General features: G+C 39.9%; 1 protein-coding gene across 1 annotated transcript in view; it reads right to left on the bottom strand.

Moving 5' to 3' along the window:
- zc3h4 (zinc finger CCCH-type containing 4) overlaps positions 1-23,212 on the bottom strand; it is a 112,984-nt gene that overhangs the window by 3,256 nt on the left and 86,516 nt on the right. The window contains exons 12-13 of the mRNA XM_062553038.1: positions 15,109-15,422; positions 13,336-13,599 (exon numbers count right to left, since the gene is read on the bottom strand). Coding sequence (XP_062409022.1) covers positions 13,336-13,599; positions 15,109-15,422 — 578 coding nt within the window. The remainder of the gene's footprint in view (positions 1-13,335; positions 13,600-15,108; positions 15,423-23,212) is intronic.

Below are 23,212 nucleotides of genomic sequence, written 5' to 3'. Positions count from 1 at the left end.
TCCAATTCCAGCGTAAGAATAAACGTGTGTTGATAAATGTGGCGGCTGGAAACAAGCGTGATTTAAATATCACACCCCTATATTATGCTCGTTTTAATGGCCTCGCCCCTAGAATTTACAACATGAAGGTGCATTATACGTCCAAAAGAGATCATTAGTGATCTCGAGCCACAGTGACGTCCAGCTGAACCTTGTTAATTTTGACAGCTAGAAGCTGTCATCAAGGAAGGCGGGAAACTAGAGCGATTTAAGCGCAACAGACTTTATTTTCGCAGAGAGAACGCATCATACTATAAATACATTAATTACAAAACCGTACAACACTGAAATTTGCCCTTTGAAAATGATTTTAAATATATATGCCTAGGCCTAATTCATGAATGTTGCGTTTGCCAAAGAGAAAGTAATCATCGCCTATGGCTATTCTAAGCCATGACGTGTCAATATAATATGCTACATTACAGCAAATAGGCTGCACATGTACAGGAAAGGTGTTATGTCCATCAATTCAACTATTCAACTTTCTATGCACCGCCGATTTACTGCTGCCGTTTCCCTCACGCGTTGCCTGATTCATGCTCTGCGTGAAATCAAAGATCCTTAAGGCGGAGCAAGATACGCCGTCGTAGTTCATGTCTATGGGCGCAAAATGGGGATCACTTCCTCTGCATTGACGTATTCATGGGTTCATGAATTTTTTATGAATTTTTTTTCCCACAGGTGTATAAAATCAAGCACCTGATTACCAATGCAATTACTGCAGCCAGGGGCCTAGTCCTGCCGGTTTCCATGTCCTTGGCCATGTTAGTTAGCCACAGACTCACTATCTAGGATGCTGCGCCGCTAGTGCTAGTCATAGGCGCTAGTTAGCCACGGACTGGCTTACCATGCCAGTGACGTAGCTAGTTGTTGAAATCCAACATGCCGGCACCCATGTAACAACAACACCACTTCCACCGTATCATTTTGTCCCTTTTAACAAATCTAGCCATTTTAATCATTGTACCAATGAGAAGAAATAAAATACATCTGTTATATCACAATTACTTCAAATTTCAGTTCAGTACATCTTTAAGTCTATGGGGGAATCGTTTTTTAATTAATAGTTTAAAAAGGGTAACACTTTAGTTTAGGGTGTCGCTGTTACAGTGTACCTACCTAATTAGGTACAGTGGTACAACCTGTGTAGCAACATGTACTATTAGGTACTATAATTGCACTTGCATTATGTATTTGTGGGTACCTACATATAGTTGTTACATTGTAATACTGAGTGCTTTTACAAAACGTTGCCAATGGCAAAGGGCTGACCTGAGACCTGCTGGATGGGGTAAGTCTGGTCATGAAAGATTTGATACACAAACCATTCTTAGCTCCAGTCAAGGGTTCATTGTCTTCAGTGTACATGTAACAGCTGTTAAAAATGGTTTATATATCAAATTTGTATATCAAATTTTTCATGACCAGATTTACCCCATCCAGCAGGTCTCAGGTCAGCCCTTTGCCTCTGATGAAAAATGTAGGCAAATTGGCAAAGTTTTGTACAAGCACTCAGTATTACAATGTAACAACTATATGTAGGTACCCACAAATACATAATGCAAGTACAATAATAGTACCTGATAGTACATGTTGTTACACAGGTTGTACCACTGTACCTAATTAGGTAGGTACACTGTAACAGCGACACCCCAAACTAAAGTGTTACCTTAAAAAGTATAAAAGTTACAAAGTTGAAAAATACAAAGCACACATGGCATAAGCAAGACCTACTACAAAGTTTGAGTGAAGTTTCTACATTAAACGGTTGAAGCTGAATTGACTGCGTTAGAAGAAGAACAATAACTAGAAATGCAATTCCAAGGAATTACCAGTGCATGAAAATGCAAAAATAGATAGATAATGTAGACATGGTTACTAAGGTGTAGCTAGGGTAAACATGGTGGTTGCATAGTTTACAGAGAGTTGATAGTGTGAAGGTAGACAGTTTAAAGCTGAAAAATTCCAGTTCTAACTTAACTAATGATTTCTATTCATGTTAAAATGTTAACTATGGTAACAATGATAACCAGGTTGATTAGTTAACTTAGCTACTGATTTCTTGCAATTATGGTAAAAATGTTAACTATGCTAACTATGCTCACAGTGCTAACCAGGTTGATTAGCTAGCTTAGTAGCAGTTGTGCTAAAATGCTAACCATGTTAGCAATGCTAACTATGGTAACAATGCTAGCTTTACTAACAATGCTAACCAGGTTGATTAGCTAACGTAACCGATGATTTTTAGCAATAATGCTAAAAATGTGAACTATGCTAACAACGCTAAATTAGCTAACAATGCTAACCAGATTGATTAGCTAACATAGTTGATGATTTTTTGCGGTTATGCTAAAAATGCTAACAATGCTAACCAGATTGATTAGCTAACTTAGCACACACGCCTCTTTCTAACAGTTATGCTAAAAATGCTAACTATGCTAACAATGCTAACTAGCTAACTTGCTATTGAGGACTTTTATTTTGAAAAATGTGTTGCTAGGGTATCCATGGTGGCCACTATCAGGAAACAAGAAGTTACTGCAGTATAATTATGTTGGTTGCTATGGAAACGGTCATAAACGCGTAATTCTTATTGTTGCTATGTTGGTTGCTAGGTACATGGAGGTTTCATGTACAGTAGTTGACCGGAGGCCTAGTTGATGATAAATGACAGTGGGAATGGTTGAACAGTTAAATAGTTGAATAGTTTCAATGGTTAAGCGCTTTCATAGTGTATTATTACATTGAGGACTTTTATTTTGAAACAGTTTTGGACAGAGGAAACAGTTTAACAGGATATGTAGTCTTCAGAGCGATTGTATGCTTCAAGTCTGAGAGAGAGAGAGAGCTGCTGCAGGTGGGGCTGGCCACCTGGAAGAAGAGTCTAATTGCCCTATCATGATGTCATAATCGCAAAATTAAGTCTATGGGGAGATTTTAAAAGTTTTTTTTTTTTTTTTAAAGATTATTTTTTTGGGCTTTTTATGCCTTTATTTGGACAGGACAGTAGAGAGAATGACAGGAAGTGAGTGGGAGAGAGTCGGGGTGGGATCTGGAAAGGACCACGGGGCGGGAATCGAACCCGGGTCGCCAGCGTACGGTGCAGGTGCCCCAGCCAGTTGCGCCACTGCCGGGGCCATTTTAATAGTTTTTAATTAATAGTTCAAAAAGTATAAAAGTTACAAAGTAGACATGGCATAAGCAAGACCTACTTAAGAGTCATTGCATGAGAAAACCAGGCAGAGGTGGGAAGATGGGGGTCGGCCAAATCGGCTCATACTTTGTATATGTGATAAGTATGTGGAACTATGAACAGCCATATACTTAAAACCCTCCAGCTGTTTTTTGTTATGGAGTTCTGGGACCCCTCTCAGAGACCCTCAAAAATCCAACAATTCATGGCTGAAAATGACTGAAATTGCCATTTCTACCCTGATTATCCTGATAAAGATATGAACATAAGCTTTATATTTCCATAGAGCCTAGGTAGCATAGTTTTAAAGACCAAAAGGTGCACCGAGGGGTTATCTACACCACTGAAAGCAGAATTTTCCTCCCTCTAAATTTCGGTCATTTTTAAGAAGCATTATCTCGTATTCGCAGTGGCTTTGGTGGATGGTTTTACTGTTGCTGGAGAAAGGAACATCTACTGATTCAAAAACAATTGTCGTCTAATTGGGCCACACATAATGTGTGCCGTGCCAGGAGGGTCTTTAGCAGGATTTTTCGTGTTTTGGCCTATGATAAACCATATTCAGATCGCCATCACATGGCCATACCATGGCATTACATCACAAACAGATGTAATGCCAGATGTTTGCGATGTAATGGCATGGTATGGCCACTCGGTGGCGATCTGAATAATCTAGTTTCAAATGTATGACAACCAAGAGCATCAATGCATGCAGAGGTCTGCACTCTGAGTGCTTTTCTAGTTAATTAAAGCTTTCTTTAACAATTTGTCATACAGTGACACAAAAATTGACCATAAATTACCCTATAGTGAGATATTATTACTTGGTTTATTATACTCCAAAACCCGAAAAAACCCCGTAAAGACCCTCCTGGCACGGCGCACATTATGTGTGGCCCAATTAGACGACAATTGTTTTTGAATCAGAAGATGTTCCTCTGTCCAGCAACAGTAAAACCATCCACCAAAGCCACTGCGAATGTGAGGTAATGCCTCCTAAAAATGACCAATTTTAGAGGGATGAAAATTCTGCTTTCAGTGGTGCAGATAACCCCCTAGTGCACCTTTTGGTCTTTAAAACTATTCTACCTAAGCTCTATGGAAACATAAAGCTCATGTTCATATCTTTATCAGGATAATCAGGGTAGAAATGGCAATTTCAGTCATTTTCAGCCATGAATTGTTGGATTTTTGAGGTTCTCTGAGAGGGGCCCCAGAACTCCACAACAAAAAAGAGTTCGAGGGTTTTAAGTATATGGCTGTTCATAGTTCCACATATACAAAGTATGAGCCGATTTGGCCGACCCCCATCTTCCTACCTCCTGCTGGTTTTGCCTGGTTTTCTCGTGCAATGACTCTTAACAATGTTTGAAATACAGTGTTTCCGACACATAGACTAATTTGTGGCGATGCGCCACAGATTTAGCACCGGCCGCCACATATTGCGTTTCATTACTTTTTAAAATTTATTTATCTATTTTTTAACGCTATTGAAAAACACACAACATTCATTAAGCCGAATTTCCTTTCCCTGCTCTCCCTCTCTGTCACTCACGCGTCTGTCTCTCATGCACACACATATGCACACACACACAGCCTCTCCACTCCGTGCACACAGCGTCAGTCTCCATGAAAACCAACCAGATCATTCCTGGAAGCGTGGTCATACTGATGCACCTGACGCTGCCCGGGTGGAAGCATAGTTCTTCCGCAACTTTTGTAGTATAGACCAGTGATTCTTAACCATAGGGCCGCAGCAAACTTTCAGTTTTGCATCTGTGGGCCGCTGGACTGTGTTCAGGGGTGTCCAAACCAACTGCGCCACGCCACGCACTTTAATTCGGCCCGCCGAGCATGCATTAGTTTATCAAAGATCCGCCACGCACTTCGGTTATCATTGACTATTCGCTATTTATTTATTTATTTTCAGCAACGACGTTGTGCTTGACATTACTGCAAACTGCCTTACACCATTCTTAGAGAACGTTTACATTTACAATGTCAATATCAAAACAGCATACAGAGATGTTTGATACATACTGTAGAGATGATGTATAGAGATGTTTGAAATCTCTATTGCAGCAAATCTAATTATGTTACTCATAACGTTACTCATAACGTAGCTAATTGGGAACGCGTTTGAGCGCGCATGAAAAGGAGAGAGAGCGCCAGCTGGCTTGTCATTGTTGATAACTGATATCTCCTTTTTATAAGAAACGAAAAACGCGAAGACAGCATAGTTTCACTCCTGAGCAATCTACTGTGAGAGGGCACTGCAGCCACTGAATGGAGCCGGCAAGAGTCTTTCAGTGACAGTGCACCATTTATAAATGAATTAAACAGCATCATATTAACCTTAACAAATTTATTTTCTACCACAAAAAATAACTTTGTCATTATTGTAATTTAAATTAATATAATTCTATATGTTATACTGCATTGTGTGTGTACATGTCGTGGGGGGGGGGGGGGGGGGGGGGGTAATATTGAATGGGCCCCGGGCCACTTTGTACTTAAAAAATTGGGCCTCGAGGTCAGAAAGGTTAAGAACCCCTGGTATAGACTATGCGTGCAACTTTACCAAACAGTAGAAGTAAACTCATTCTCCTTGGCCCGCTCTTGTGCGTGCTCAATGGACACCCGCCCACGACATGCACATTTAATCCAAATAAAACATTCACAATCGTGAACCCAATGACGCACAGAAGACGACTAGCTAAATTGCTGTTTAAAATCCGGTTAGCATCATTAGTAGGCTATGCTGCAGACATTTGATTAAAACTCTTGCATTCAAGTTGACTGACCATCTCAATACCAATGTTTTTCAACTCCAAGACTTAAAAGGGCCTGTCCCAAGGACATCCAACCAGTAGAGTATGATAAGCTTAGCCTGCTACTTTGTTTACAATATTTTGAGGCTTCAACCAGACAGCTGAATTTAAGAGGTGGAGTTGTAATTAGGGATGGCGAAAACTACAAATTTTCTTGACCGACCACCGAGGCTCATTAGCCGGTTGAAACCGGTTAACCGATTCATTTAAAATAAATTATGCTACTTGAAACAACAGCCACGCAATTTCCCAACTCTCATCTCTCTGTCCCCCGCTCATACACACAGCCCCGGCGCTGCCCTTTCACTCACGTCACTTTTTTTAAATCCCCTACAGCGCCAAACATGAGTCCTGCAAACCAAGGAGCTTGTAAGTGGAGGGCAAATGGTTCCTTCGCTCCGAAAATGGTTTGGGTACAAGGTGATCGCGTTGCAAATAAAGGGGTTTGTCTAGTGTTAGAAGCTCATTTGAAGCTGAAATGGCCGCGGCTCACTTATCAAAATGACAGCTCCGAAGAGACGCAGCTTAGTTTGAGGAAGTGCTAACAATAATAACGAAAGATGATCAATACCTTATCTGTTACCATTGATGACCCTTCCTGAAATGTAGATGTATTGTCCTTCCAAATCTAAGCCCATCTTATGCGGAAAGTTGCCTAGACTGCAACACGATAAAACCCAATGGATAAAACAGCGCACTTCCAGATTGCAAAAGACGTTTTGTTTTTATTGGTTTATTACGTAGCCTAGGCTACAAGCAGGCGAGTTATGAAACATTGAGTGTGAGAGATAATTTGTTGACTTCACACAAAAAAGATCTTCTTGGAATGAGATGGCTAGCTGTAGTAGCGCTTAGTCCACTGTGTTTAGCCTAATTTAAAGATGCCTCTTTTTTTTTTTTTTTTTTTTTGACCGACTAGCGACAACTTTGGTCGGTTAACGTGGATACGGTCAACCATCGGTCAAACAGTCACCGGTTAACATCCCTAGTTGTAATATGAATAGTAGGCTATAATCTGCATAAAGTTTGCTGTTATGAAGATCAATTTCAGTATATAGAATTTATAAATTAGAGGTGGGCATAGATTAATTTCTTTAATCTAGATTAATCTCACTGTAATCTTGAAATTAATCTAGATTAATCTAGATTAATTTTAGGTGCACCAGCGCAAAATTTAGGTGCACCCACATTTTTCATTGCATCGCCTTTAACGCTAAAAGGTCACCTTTTTATTGCTGTCCTTTCATATAATGATTTTTTAACAACAAAAAGCCTAGAAAAAGCTTGAAACACAATAAAAGAATATTTTCTTTACAAAATTATTTATATACGGTAAGTCTATTCTACATACTGAAATTTCTGATATTCATGACAGCACACTTTATGCAGATTGTAGCCTACTATTCATATTTACAACTCTGCCTCCTTAATTCAGCTGTCTGCTTGAAACCTCAAAATGTAAACAAAGTAGCATAGTTGGCTAGTTTATCATAAATTAGGCTACTGGTTGGACTGTTCAGTTTCCCCTCGTGTGTTTACAGTAAGTTTCAATGTGGGCTACTATTTTTTCTCCTTTCGAGTTTTGGAGTTGGAAAACATTGGTATTGAGATTATCATCCAACTCATGCAAGAGTGACTTGAATGTAAGAGTTTTAATCAACTTTCTGCAGCAATGATGCTAACCGGAATTTATATTAATTTAGCTAACGTCTTCTATATGCATCATTGCTTTCACGATTGTGAATGTTTTATTTGGATTAAATGTGCATGTCGAGGGGCGGGTCGCGAGTGTCCATTGAGCGCACACGGGAGAGTGAGGGAGAGGGAGAGAAAGCGGGCTGTTGGGTAAAGTTGCACGCATAGTCTACAATGACAACTTGTGAAAGAAAGCAGCCGAGCAGCGTCAGGTGCACCAGTGCGACCTAGACTTTTTTCAGGCGCACTCTTAAACATTTGACGTTCGCGCTAAAATATCAAGGTGAAAGTGACCATAGCTTGCGTGGTATAGACCCAGCTCCCAGCCCAACTTTGAGAATAGATTAACACCGATATTTTTTTTTATCGCCCGATAAGAGTTGCACGTTAACGCCGATAACGGCCCACCACTAGTATAAATAGTTACAGAATGTGTGTGTGTTTCAAATAAAGACTTTAACATCTTGTAAAAAAGAAATGAAAAATGAAATGAAAGCAGAGCGATAAAAAGGATATGCAAGTTGTTGGTTTTCATACAATCCATTAGAAAAGTGATTTCATTAATTATGTGTAAGCCTATGTGATATGCTCGCAATTGAATACTGTATTATGTTATGCTCTGTATGTTATAGAAATTACATTTCAGTATTCAGCAAATATTTCAATAAAAAAATTCATTAAGTACATGGGATTTTAGAAAATCCTTTTTTTAACGATAGTATCGAATTTGGCATTGAGAATCATGTAATTTTACTGGTATTGGCACCGACTACTGATTTTTTGGTATCGTGACACCCCTACTGTAAGCACATTTTTCTTAACTAAGATCCTAACTCCTGTTACCATTATTATCAGACAGTTAAGATAGGATTTTCAAGTTAGGACATTTCTGTAATACGCCCCCTGGGCACCAACTGTCAGTTTCTCTGGCTTTAAGCATACAATCTCTCTCTGAACACTACACATCCTGTTAAACTGTTTCCTCTGTCCACAACTGTTTCAAAATAAAAGTCCTCACTGCAATAATACACTATTAAATCATTTAACCATTGTAACTACTCAACAATTTAACTGTTCAACCATTCCAACTGTCAGTAATCATCAACTATGCCTCCAGTCAACTACATGAAACCTCCATGTACCTAGCAACCAACATAGCAACCATTAAAATTAAGCATTAATGACCGTTTCCATAGCAACTAACATGATTATACTACAGTAACTTCGTTATTCCTGATGGTGGCAACCATGGATACCCTTGCAACAAATGTTTCAAAATAAAAGTCCTTAGTAGCCAGTTAGCTAGTTAACATGGTTAGCATAGTTAACATTTTTAGTATAGTTATCATTTTTAGCATAACTGCTAGAAATCATTAGCTAAGTCAGCAAATCAACCTGGTTAGCATTGTTAACATAGTTAGCACTGTTAACATAGTTAGCAACTGTTAGAAATCATTAATTAAGATAGCTGATCAACCTGGTTATCATTGTTAGCTTAGTTAACATTTTAACATACCTGTTAGAAATCATTAGTTAAGTTCGAACTGGAATGTTTAAGCTTTAAACTGTCTACCTTTACACTATGCATGCACTGGTAATTCCTTGGAATTGCCTTTCTAGTTGTTATTATTATTATTATTATTATTATTATTACATTGCATGTAAATGCAATGTACTGTTATCACTGTTCTTCTTCTTATAATTATTATTATATCTTCCGACCAAAATCAACGATCAAAGGCTCTAGAACAACTGAACCGTTTGACGTCATTCAAGCACTCCTACAAAGGTCTCGAAACGGAGATTTGTTCTATTATTTTTCACATTTGTGAACGTTATACTTTGAGATATTTACGATAAAAGATTTTAAAATTCCCATAGAGTTAACGTTGAGACCCTTTGGCGGTAAAGATTAACTGTTACGTCAGTGCTCAGCTGTCAGTAATCAAGGATCTTTGATTCAAATGTCACCGCTGCACCAGGCTGTAGCTATGAAAACATTCTACCCAGAGCGGTAGATTCTACCATGCCACTGCTGTAGACGTTATCGTCGTGTCTCCTGCTACTCCTTACTTGATTTGTTTATATCGTTACAGTAACCGGTTTGCTCTCGGTAACGTTATCAACAGCTAAAGACAATCTAACCTAACGTCAACGTAAACACTGTATTTAGCTAACGACAAGCAAGTTACTAGCAAGTTACAAGCAACTAGTTGCACGATTTAGGTTCAAGCCTTCTTACAGTCGTTTCTAGTAAACTGCATTGCTATCATTTCACGTTTGTTTGTTAGCACGCTAGTCGTTTCAGCTATAGGACTTGCCAGCCAGGCAATCATTTAAAACTTTCGGCATCATTCACAAATTCAAAACCTTTGTTAACAGCGTATTGTACATTCCTATTAGGACAATCACACACCTGGAAATACTTCGAAGAACATACTAGCTCATCCTGTAGGCTAATATGTGTATCCTACATAAAATATCCTACATTGCTAGATATCCTACCTGTTGCTGCATCATCGTTTGGCGTTGTTTGAGATTGTATTCCGTGTTCCAATGGTGTCTAAATCTATAGCCTATGGCCTACTTTTAACCTGCATTAGTATATGAAGGCTATGTAAGCTATCCTACCAGTCGTCACTGTGGGCTACTAAAGTGTCAGCTCTTGCAACTCGTTTTAAGTAGGCAACTTCATTTCAGTCTTTTAAAGAGTTATTTTCCAAAATAGCCTATATCCACAATTTTGATGCATTTTCATAAATCACTTTTTAAATGTGACTTTCCAAGTAATTTCAGTGGAATTGTAATTGGGTTATTGTTATTTATCTATTCTACTGTGTAGCCTAGTTGTCTTTTTAACTAAAGGCCTAATACAATGTTTTACACAGTCAGCAACCTTTTTGCATTTACATGCAATGGTAATTCCTTCCATGGAATTACATTTTCTAGTTATTACTACTCTTTGTCCATCTATGCTTTTATCTGCTATTACTGTTTGATTTTTTGTTTATGTAAAGCACATTGAATGACTTCTGTGTATGAAATGTGCTATATAAATAAACTTGACTTGGATCCATGAAATAGCTAGCCTTTTAAAAATAAAAACATATGGCACAATTTAGCATAGGTCAAATACTTATTCTCTCCTATTTTAACTCTTTTCCCCATAAAGACGTCTTTTGGCGGCCCCCCTCAAATCCTTAACTCATTCACTGCCATTGACGTCTTTAAACGTCAATTTAGACACATACCTTGACTGCCATTGACGTCTATAGACGTTTTTCAATGGGGAGGGCTCATGGGTGGGCTTGGGAACGATCTGGCAGAGTTTCAGGCTTGTAAACAGACTGTACTAGCGATCCGAACCGCTAGATGACAGCAGTGCCATTTGGATGATTAGCATCTGCCTGTAGAGCCAACATGCAGAGACATAGCTAACATACTGAAGATCGACAACAGTGGATCTAGTTTGCACGTGGTCCAGCGAATAAATATGCTTACTTCGTACATCAAGGATGGAATACATGTGAACGGTATGATGCATTTACATTGAATATTGCTGTATAGACTAACAACAACTTTGCTAGTGCTAGCTTGCTAAGTGTACCGTCCTGTTCAGAGTCTATAGCGACCATCAGAGTCCCTAGCAACCTTGACGAGACTGACGAGATAACAGTGTAATCGTGGTTGACATACTACTGAAACGCTAACGTTAAAAAGTTGATTTTCACAAAAAGATCGTTTTCTTCATTTTTTGGTCAAAAACAGGTGTTTTTAGCAAAACCAACCCATGTTCTACTGACGATTACTAAAGAACGAAAAACGAATATAGAAACAAACCATTTATTCCTGGTTAAAGAAGAGAGTCTTTTCTTTCATTTGGTATCTTTGGTGTTTACATAGTCATAAAGCTCACCGTTCGGTGGATCTTGGAAAAACAGTCAAAATGCTGTAAATCGTCTGGCAGTATGGGGCACTCTGCACTGAAAATGGCTGGCAGCCAATGAGTTAATGACTGGTTTTAATTGCATATTAAACAAATTGACCCTAATAAATTGATAGTTCAGAGTCAGAGATATACAATATGTCTATATTTCAGTAAAATGTATGATGGCAAAAGTACTTTATATGGGTAGCCCATGTAACATTCTTCATTCACAAAGAAAATTGGTGTCCTTAAGGGTTGGATTTTTACTAGCGCCCGACCGATATATCGGCCCGACATTTTCAAAACTATCGGTATCGGCATTTCTAAAGGCCGATAAATATTTTTTAATTAAATAAAGGAAACCCGAATATTGATCCTTCACTCACATTTCCAGTGTTGCGCCATCTGGTGGACAACCACGTAATGACATCATCTTACTGCAAGACACGCATTCTGCTTGACTAGTTAGATCAACTTGCTCCTAAACAACGACGACAACGAATTGCAGTTTGCCTGTCATAGTTTTCTGAAGTGGTTTGTGTGTTCATGGTAGGATGATTTTCACGTGAAATGTAATTCTCATTTCTTCTGAAAGCCTAAATAAATGCAAGAATGTTTATCAGACATGCTTGATTTTTACTGCTGTAGGCTAACGTTAATCTTAGAGCCACTATTCACAATGTTAAGTCCAAAGCTAAATTTTCTGATCATACTAAGGGGAGCTAAAATAGTTAGCTACAGGCAGCGCCAACATTTAGCTGGTGGAATTTAGCAGGTGGAAGTAATACGATGCGTCCTTAAAAACACTTGATGGGACAGTCCTGTTTGCTAAAACTATTAAGCTGCGGTTGACTCGTTCACAAAGATCACTCAGACTGTCCATGGTGGTCTTGTTAGTGCCGTCAGTGAGTGTAAACTGTTACATTAAGTTCACTAAGACAGCAAATAAATGTGAGCATATGAAACAAGTCTTCAGAGCTAACCTTAATTCCCAAACACTCACATACTCCTTTGTTCTAGTCTTCATTTTTTTTTTTTCAACGAAGGTGTTTACACCAAGCATGGTTTACAGAGGTTAAAGGTAAAGTAAAAATAATATGTTGTGCAATGGTGTTTATCAAAGATGAAAAGACCACACTACTTATTTAATTTTTTACAAAAATACTGTATAAGAATGTTTTATTAGGGAACCAGATGGTTAGGCCTATAGATAACGCCCCACCTTGATTGACATTTTCTAGGAGAAAGTGTTAAAATTGTGTTGATTAAAAATGTTATCGGCCTATATACATCGGTTATCGGCTATTGAAACTCTCAAATATCGATATCGGTATCGGTCTTCAAAATCCCATATCGGTCGGGGTCTAATTTTTACTCATTACTTACTTTAAATTAAGGCATTAAGATTCCAAAAGATTTTATATTCCTCTTTTAAGTCAACTTTATAGCATGGGTTCAAATACTTACTCTCCCCACTGTATATTCCACACAGTTAAGGCAGTCAGGTAAACATTATGATTGATTTTGCTGGTATATTCCAGCATTTTTCTTACTGACAGGCATGGTTTGACATAATATTAATCTGTACTGTCTGTACTGTCTTTCTAATAAATATAAATACATTCTAATATGACTGAATTCTGGCAGACCTTCTATGTCTTTCTGAGCTCCAACTTCAGCCAACCTCCTGGCCTTTTCCTCATCCTCCTGTTGCTTCTGATGGATCCTCATAAACAACACACGTTGAGCCGGTGGAAGGAAGTCCGGTACTGTCAGGCTGGATATCTGGCTGTCTGCAGTTCCATTGGAGGAAGAGTCCCCACTGCCAGTGGTGCTCGGAGTCCTGGAGGCTTGATCAAGTATTCCTTCTCCAGTACATTCTTCAATTTTTCTAAAGCCAGGGTATTCTTTACCTGTCAGTACAACACATTTTATTCACCAGATTAATAATCATCACACAAAAACTGTTCTTTCCCAATAAAAGGTATACAAGTAATAGTCTTTACAGTTAATTTGGTGCACTTCTCAAATCATAATTAACATTAACACAACAATAAAGGTGCTCTATGCAATGTTGGGTGATGTCACTTCTGCTGACGTTCAAACAAAACAGACTCCCGTCCCCTCCCTCCCACGCTAATGCACATCTCATCAGTAATTAGCTGGAACAGTTTTTATGTTATATGGTTCAGGCTAGATTAAGTTGTTTTTGTTGTCGTTTTCGGAGCCTGGGCTGTCCACAGAGACCACATTTTTTACAGTGTATTCAGGGCACAGGCAGCTAGTGGATGGTAAGGTGCTGTTTTCAGTATGTGCCAAAAATATTATATCTTAGAAACTGCATAACATTGCTTAGAGCAACTTGTTATTAAAACTAAAAACAAGTATAACCTGCCATATGTGCATCATGCTCCAAATGCTCATGACCAAATATTTATGCCATCAAAACCATCAGAAATAGATAGATAGAAAGATAGTAGATAGATAGATAGATAGATAAATAGATGGTAGATAGGGTTTTCTGCAATGGCCCAGTGATTGCTGAGCAGAGTGGAAGAGCAGAGTTTGGTCTTGGTACCAGTTGGAAAGTATAGGGTAAATCTAAAGCACTAGAGAAGCGACAGATGGTAATCAGCTTTGTAAGCGAACAAGAAAAGCAAACTAGATGCTACCTCAAGTTACCGTTAGCTGCCTGCTGCCAGGACTGGAAGATTGTTGGAAAACTCTGGACTATGTTGAAACTCAAACTGAGAAATGGTCGTCTGACTGACAGATCTCTTGTGGCTTCAGACTGCACTGCCTTATAGAGCTATAAAAATTGCCAGCAATACTATCGTTGTCTTGTGTTGCACTGTGTCGCTAATGGAGGTCCGGTCCACGAGCTGCTGATCTGCAGCCTGACTTTTCAGCATCTGCTTGGAGAAACTACAGAGAACAGCTGACCTGTGCTTCTACTTGTGCTCTATTGACTGTTCAAGAGCACCATATGTTTAATGTTATGTGTTTTTCTCGACAAGTCATCATAACTACCCACTAAGCCTATTTGTTCAAAGCTATGTCTTGAGTTTTTATTTCTTTCTTTATTTTTTACTTTTTATTATTTGTTAATTAGTTTGTTGTCTTTCTTGTATGTCTTAGTATCATGGGTACTCTGGTGATATGCTCCATCTGGGATCTTTTGTCTTGTGTGTCAATGTCTTGTATGTGGGGTGTTGTGGGTTGCAAAAGTGTTGACAATTGCACAGATGTGTGAAAGCACTTGTTGATTTGATGCATTGAGAAATGGCTGACCATGTTGGGCACAAGTAACTAGATGATTCTGATCTGAAAACATTTAGCAAAATCACTACGAATAACTAAGATAGAGCAAAGCCACAACACTTCTAACACAAACAAGATCATATGTATGAATAAAAAAGTACCATTGTCTCCACTTTCCATTCCCAGTTGCTGATGAAAGAAACCATCATAAAAATTGCCTCCAGTAGATGTAGGCATTTGGTGAGTCATCCCCTGATGAGGCGATCCCTCCCCTGGTCCAAAACTGGCTATGACAGCTGGCACTCCTTGGTTGGGATTGCCTCCTGAGGACATGTCCACGGGGCCAGGTGGGATCATTCCACTTGAATTTGGCCCTATATGTCCAGTTGGTGGAGGAGCTGAGAATCGAGGTGGTGGCCCTACCTGGGGTACACCTGAAGGGCCAGAGGGGACACCTGGGCTAGGGCCTTGACCCCTGAAACATGAATGAAAAATCAAAACATCATTATGGTAATTTATTTAGCAGATGTATTTAATCTAGGGGTGTACACATTGACGTTCACATAGAAGGTATGCAATTAGGTTTGGGAATGAAACTGTTCACTTATGCAGATATCTAGCACCTCATAAAAGAGCTGAACCAGAGCAGGCCCTGCCTGTGCGCGTTCTCGTGGTTGGGGTGACTTTGACCAATCGGGAAATGTGGAGACGCACAAGACAGCCTAGGTTAACCAACGATTACTTCCGCATTTATGAGCGGCAGAGAAATCTAGGGTGGTCTTTTTTAGTGTCTAACCCATAATATCAAAAAAATCGATGGTCATCAAATATTGCATGGTATGCACGTCCATAGTAGTGACATATTTGCACGCGCAACATAGTTAAAAGCGCCTTCGAGATTCAAAATATTTGCAGAGGCGGGGCTGCACCTGTTCGAAGTATGACAGATTAGCACACGTGAGATAACTTCGTTTTTCAAGATAATGGATTGGTTAGAATTGGTCAGAGGGCGGTAGTTTTTCACTATTTGAGCTATAACTTAGCACATAACCTGCTCCCGACCAGGTTTGGTTGCGAGCATAAGATACCATGGTGATATAGCGACGCTAAAACAGAGCCACTTTCGTATGACAGCATACCCTGGCTTTGAGCGCAATATACCTCGCTAACCCACTAATCGAGATTCGTAGTATACCCCACAGGTCTTTGAGCATAGCTATCAGAGGTTGTCTTGATTTTTCCCATGCCAGCATTGGCTGTAAGCGTAGCCTAGTACTTTTTCTCCTTAACCTGTATTCTTTATGTAGCTGTAAAGTCAATGAACTTTGTTGATTTCTTCGAGTTAATGTTATCTGCCACACTGAAATAGCGTGCTAGTTACAGTAATGCTATTCTGATGTTAATGTAGCCTGTAAGATTAATGTGTGAATGGGCAAGTAGCACATTGTTTGTGCAGGGTTTCCCGCAGCGCTTTCCTAAATAAATACATTTATATAAATAAATTTAAATAAATAAATAAATTCCTAAATATTTAAATAAATAAATATTTTGTATAGTGATATTCGCCGTGTTGCTCTGTCGTGTTTTCTCCCTGTTGTTCCAAACCATGGCCGCTAGTCTCCTTTCTCTGCAGAACGCATTTAAAAATAAAAAACAAGAAACTTTTTCAAATCGAGTGGGCCTATGCGCACAGGCGACGCGCTCATTCATTCAGCATGGGTATTTGTTATGTTTGATATCAGGTGCCACTGCTACGCATATCTCAGAATGACAGCGAACACAAATAAACCTTGATGTGCCGACTCCCACAGGAAGGATTCTCCGTTGAATCTACTATGAATCTCGTCTACTATGAATGCATACAGCCCACTGCATCTTGTAATTTGTTGTGACAAACACTTGTGCTATCTAGCCTACAGCTAACAACAACTTGTGACAGCTATTCCTTCCGGATGTGTTGTAAAATACTGAAATTGTCTGAAGTTTAAACAGGCTAGTTTAAACTGTAGCCTCTTGTCTCCCATGCCAGTTTCATTCATCCCGACCCGGCGGGACGCACGTTTCCGTTTTGTTGAAATAATTCCTGAATGTTTATGTTCAGAGCTTAAACGAACATTTCACCGTTTTTTCGCTATGTTATTCGCTTAATTAAGACGAGTTGATACATACCTCTCACGTTTCAATGCGTGCAATCAATGGCTCTGGCGCTAGCTAAGTGCTATCCAAGTTGCGCTGCGCGCCAGAGCCAGTGAGTGCACGCATTGAAACGTGAGAGGTATGTATCAACTCATCTTAATTAGGGGAATAACGTAGTTTAATATGAAAAAACGGTGAAGTGTTCCTTTAACATGCAACTGTATTTGACAGCTAGTGACAAAATATTAGAGTTCAATGTGGTACGATCTCTTTGCTAATTACATTTAATTAAAAAGCATTAAAAACGTCTCAGCTCTCCTTAGGCTTTATGAGCAACAGGCACGCACAATATACAGCTTCAATCAAATAGTTGCAGCTTTAGGGTACTAGTAATTCACAATTCACTAACTTTACCATGCAGTCGCAATGTCACATTTTCATATCATTACATCTGTGATTGTATTTCATGGTATATTCTAAAATATCCACCATTACAAATATTCTTGGTTTTAATAAAACATAATATTGACTGGCTTCAAAATAAATCCTATGGTGCTATGCTGAGCAGTGCAAAGGTTTTGAAAGATACAAAGATACAACTTACACTTTTAAAGGAACACTTCACCGTTTTTTCATATTAACCTATGTTATTCCCTTAATACTAGAAGAGTTGATACAAGTGTTCCTTTAAGGTGTATTGGATCAGTCAATAAATTGTGTTACTGATGTTTAATTCTTTGTTGATAAAATTAAATCACACTTTGAATGTGAAATCCAGGTATATTGCTGTCATTAGTGTCAAAATTCAACATCTTCAACGTAAATGAAATGCTGACATACCCTTGACTAAATGTTTTACTTCAGCTGACCTCCTTGACGTAAAGTAAATCAGAAAAGAAGTTATTTAGAAGTGTTTGCTAGACTGCTCCTATAGCCAACAATCCCCACTCTCCCCTTTGGATATGAACTGTTATATGATACTTGGGTGATGTAAACTATGAAAATGTCTTTGGCTGGTCTCGATGCGGCCTTGACTCCTTAAAGACCCCATTGCTAAGTCGGCCGCCCCACCCCCGGCAGTGGTGGCGATGCGGCATGGACACTACGGCGACGCCCCCTTCCCCTGGACAGACACCACCTTAACTAACAAATATTCTGGGGGAAACCCTGTTGTGTGTTATATGATGTTTAGATTGCTTAGTTGGCTAGAGACTTACTGAATATGAATTATTTCACATGCTTTTTAGATACTCTGCCCACCCACTTTTTAAAATCTGTCTTTTATCTACTGTCAAGTGATGTGCTTCAGATTGTAAATTAGGGCTGCAACAATTCGTCGAGTTACTCGAGTAACTCGATTATGAAAATTCCTCGAGGCAAAACATCTGCCTCGAAGCCCCGTTAAATTCCTATGGAAGCACACCAGCGCGTCATACATTCTGAATTTAGTTGGCGCGATGGCGACAGGTGTGTGACGGGGCGTATAGCCACCGTGACGGCAGTGAGCTGCCATCATTATGTGTGTTGTCTATGTCGGGTTGCAATGCATGTATATGTTTGTTGAATGTGTCTATGTTTCCCGTTTATCCTTCTACCGTTTATAATTATCAGTCATACAAGTCATTCATCAGACCCTTCCCCGTTTCTCCCGTAGCTGTTATATGTAGGCTAGGCCTACAAATGATCAAACACCATGGCGAGGTGTAGGCTACGCTAATACACCTAACATCAAAACTCCCGACAGTTTAAAACATTCACCCCTTCAATCACATTACGTCTGTTAAAATAATCACACAACGTCTTGTCATAAATGTTCCGTTTATTTCGTTTCAAAGAATTATCACGTCATTAGGCTATCAAGTTGTCACGTGTTTGTCCTACCCGATGTCCACCAGTCTCCCGGTGTCGCGTCTTCAGTCTGTTTGTATAGGAGTGAATGCGTCTTTTTAAAAAATATTTTGGGACTTCCTGGGAGTTCGTTATTGTAAATGATTTGTAATTCCTAGTTCCTACTAGTTCCTTGTAGCCTATTTTCTAGTTCTTTGGAATGTTGTTTTGGGCTGTTCTAAGCTTATTTATATTTATTGTCTGCAACCACCCCTGCTGAGATTTCGCCTATAGCCTATTGCTTGGTCCAATTTGAGGGGTGCGTTCAGGAGTATTTAAATTGGTTTGTTCAGTCTGATAGGGGGGTGCTTGCTGTTGAGACGTAAGTCTTACGATACTCTACTATTTTATTGACTAGTTCAATTAGTCTGTGTAGTTGATTGTTATTTTTGAGCCTTGATTGAATTCATATTGTTTTGACTGTCAAGTCAGTTTATTTGGTTTAGCAAAAGTATTTATTTTGATATTTTTACTTTTGTTACAATTCTTTATTTTTGCCCTTTGGGCCTTAATTGGGAAAAATAAATACCCATCCTCATTCATCCTTTTTCTGAGTTGCTAATTCCATCAACCTCACACCGCTCCGACCACACCTACCCTGGCCTTTACTATTTAAGTTTGTATTTACAGTTTTACATGTTATCCATGTTTTACAATAAGTTGATTTAACTGTATTGTACTGTAATTATTGTCACTGGCACTTAAATGGGTTTAGTTTTGGAGCCATATTTTGGATTTGGAATGAATACCTCGTTATGCATGATTTGTTTTGGTTGTTTTGAACACATTTTTTTTTTATCAGATTCATCGATTAATCGATCGATAAAGTGCTAGATTAATCGATTACAAAAAGAATCGATAGCTGCAGCCCTATTGTAAATGTATCCTGAGGTTGCTTTCACACTAGGTCCGTTTAACTGGACCGGACCCGAGTGCGGTTACTTCTACCGTAGTTGGTCTGTGTTCACATTACATGTTTGTCTGCGCACCCGGGTCCGTTTGCGTCATAAGCACCATGCTTCTAGGCACGAACTTCGAGAATTCTGTTTACAAATATCACTTGGCAACACAGCAGAAGGCAGTGCAATGAAGAAGACAAAGGTAAAGATTCTTTAGATTCTTCAGAACGTTTGCTTAGCAACCTGCTCCAGCGTTCTAGCGAACCGGACCCGAGACCACCTTTTCAGGCGGACCCGGGTCCGGTCCCGGGTCCGCACCCGAGTTCGGTACGGTTGCGTTCACACTATCAAAAACAACCGAACCATCGGACCAAACAAACCCGGGTCCGGTCCAGCGGACCTAGTGTGAATGTGCCCTTACAGTCTGGCATCTTCCCCAACTCCTTGAAAACAGCACTTGTCAGGCCACTTCTTAAGAACAAAAATCTGGACACCTCAGTTCTTAACAATTTCAGACCCATCTCTAATCTATCTTATATCAGTAAAATAATTGAGAAAACGGTTTTTAATCAACTAACAGACTTTTTAACAACAAACTGTTGCCTGGACAGTTTTCAGTCAGGTTTTAGGACCAATCACAGTACTGAGACAGCCCTTATCAAAGTTTCAAATGATAAACGTCTCAATACTGACTCAGGGAAAACTTGTACTTTTGGACCTCAGTGCAGCTTTCGACACTGTTGATCATGCTATATTGCTCCACAGGCTTGAGCACTGGGTTGGGCTCTCAGACATGGCTATAAAATGGATAACATCCTACCTTGCAGATAGGAACTTTCTGGTCACCATTGGTAACCACACTTCTGCACCAACACCAGTAACCTGTGGTGTCCCTCAAGGATCAATTTTGGGCCCCCTGTTATTTAACCTCTACATGCTCCCACTTGGGTATAATATACAGAAAAATCAGTTGTCCTATCATAGTTATGCCGATGACACCCAGATCTATTTAGCTCTGTCACATAACGACCACGATCCTTTTGAGTCTCTTTGCCGATGCATTGACTAGGTCAACAGCAGCCTTGGTGTACTGGTTAGGGCTTCAGGCTTGTAACCGGAGGGTTGCCGGTTCGATCCCCGACCAGTCCACCTCTGCTAAAGTGCCCTTGAGCAAGGCACCTAACCCCTCACTGCTCCCCGAGCGCCGCTGGTTGGGCAGGCAGCTCACTGCTCTGGGTTGTGTAATTCACCTCACTGTGTGTTCACTGTGTGCTGTGTGTTCACTAGTTCGGTTAAATTGGGTCAAATGCAGAGAACTGAATTTCCCTCACAGGATCAAAAAAGTATATATTCTTTTTTTTTTTAATTCCAACAACTGGATGGCCCAGAACTTCCTCCAGCTAAACAAAGAAGAAACTGAAGTGACTGTATTTGGCAAAAAAGAGGATAGAATAAAGATTACATCACTTCTCAACAAGAAGGGCCTCACAGCTGAGAATAAGTTAAGAACCTTGGTGTCCTGATTGATGGTGACCTTTCTGCTGTTTGTGCCTCTGCTTCTGGGGCTCTCCAGACGGCCTGCCTAGCGACTTTGAATTCCTCCGGGTTAGGGAGGCACAATATTGAATTTTAGCCGATATCCGACATGCCGATATTTACAAGCTCATTTTGGCCGATTGCCGATGCCGATACCGATATACACCTCTGCTTTTTAAGTATTGAGAAGTCACTGCTTTTTAACCCTCTAAGCGCCACAGGCTGATATAGTCGACAAGATGCGGTACTGAATAAAACGGCCGATTTTGTCAAATAGGGTGTCAAATTTCATTCAAACTCCCTGCCACTAGTTGGCAGACATGTCATACTACATCCCCGACTCAGAATTACGTCATGCTTCTATACAAAATATTCAAGCAAGGGCACTTTAAACCAGTGCGAAATATCAGCTGAGCTAGCTTGCGTGTGAGCCATTGTATCAGAGCGGTATTGTGAACGTAAACGAGTATTAGCATTAGATAATCGTCTAAGCACATGGAAAAAGTTTACCAGGAATGAAGTGTTGGGTCTTCTGTTCGCTGACAGTTATTCTGAAGGGAAATATCTGCCTTCAGAAGATGACGGGGATTTGTTTATTCACACGCGTCTCTGCCTAGCAATGCTGCCGCTGGACAACGTGAGAGATAAGTCCTACACCAAGCACAAACGTGGATCCTTTGCCCAATGTCAGTGTTAAGAACATTATTTCACGGGTCTAGGTGTTCATAGGGAAGTTAGAGACCCTCATCAGACGTGTTATTTGTGTAGAGAACGACAGTATTGGTCGGGGCACTGCCATTTTATCGCACTAGCCATTTTGCCCTTTCCTTGTTCCTCTCCATAATTGTGAGGACAGGTAACGTGATGGAGAATTTGTCTAATACTATTGGGTATGTCGGTATGGAGGTCGAAGTGTCCATAGGAGAACTGTGGGGCAACGTAGCAGCAGTGTGGGTAGTTGCAATGAGAATGAGAACGAAAGCCATGCTGATTCAGTCCACTCGGGAGGTGCGTGTGGCAGATCCAGGGTGCCATCAGACAAAATAGGCAACAGGTGTAGGCAGTGTGGGGCGGATTTTTATGTTATGCCTTGCAATGAGAAGTAGGCATATCGTGAAACAGTTAGCAGACCCCCAAATCAAACGTGTTAGTTGTGTGGAGAACGAAAGCTTATGGTCGGGGGCAATGTGCTTTTTTATCGCGCTAGCCATATGCTCCCTCGACAGTGACCGTGTGCCTCTCCATAATCGGAGGAGGACGGTAATGTAGTGGAGCCTTTGTCTAATATAGGGCCCTATGATTTCCGCGATGCGGAGAACGCGGACGGAATCACAGAATCTACACATGAAAACGGAATTCTCTTCTAAACGCAGAAACGCACGGAATTTGCAGATATTTTGTTGACACGTTCAATTAACTTTTTAAATTATTATTCCTTCTCATGTATCAGTCTAAAACAACAAGCGCAGAAAGGTCTCTACCTAAAACGTGGCCAAATATGTCATTGTTAAACATGTTACCTTTGTAACCGTCTCAAATACTCACGTTCACGTTGAGTTTGTTGATGGATGCGTGACATGTCAAAGCGAGTGGCTCCTCTTAAGCCAGCCAACGGTGGCAACACAATTAAGAAACTGTCTGTTGTTTGCTAATTATCGGGGTAACAATTCCCCAACGACTTCTCTGAGTCTGGACAACAACTGTTTTGTAAGTTTTGTCAATTGACTAGACCCGCAAAGACACAGCAACCATTTGAAATCGAAAGTTAATCTCAATAACAAAGCTATCGGAACGACATGTCTATTAT

Source organism: Sardina pilchardus, chromosome 13 (assembly GCF_963854185.1).
Source record: "Sardina pilchardus chromosome 13, fSarPil1.1, whole genome shotgun sequence".
Lineage (NCBI taxonomy): Eukaryota > Metazoa > Chordata > Actinopteri > Clupeiformes > Clupeidae > Sardina > Sardina pilchardus.
This window is presented reverse-complemented; position numbering and strand designations above follow the sequence as displayed.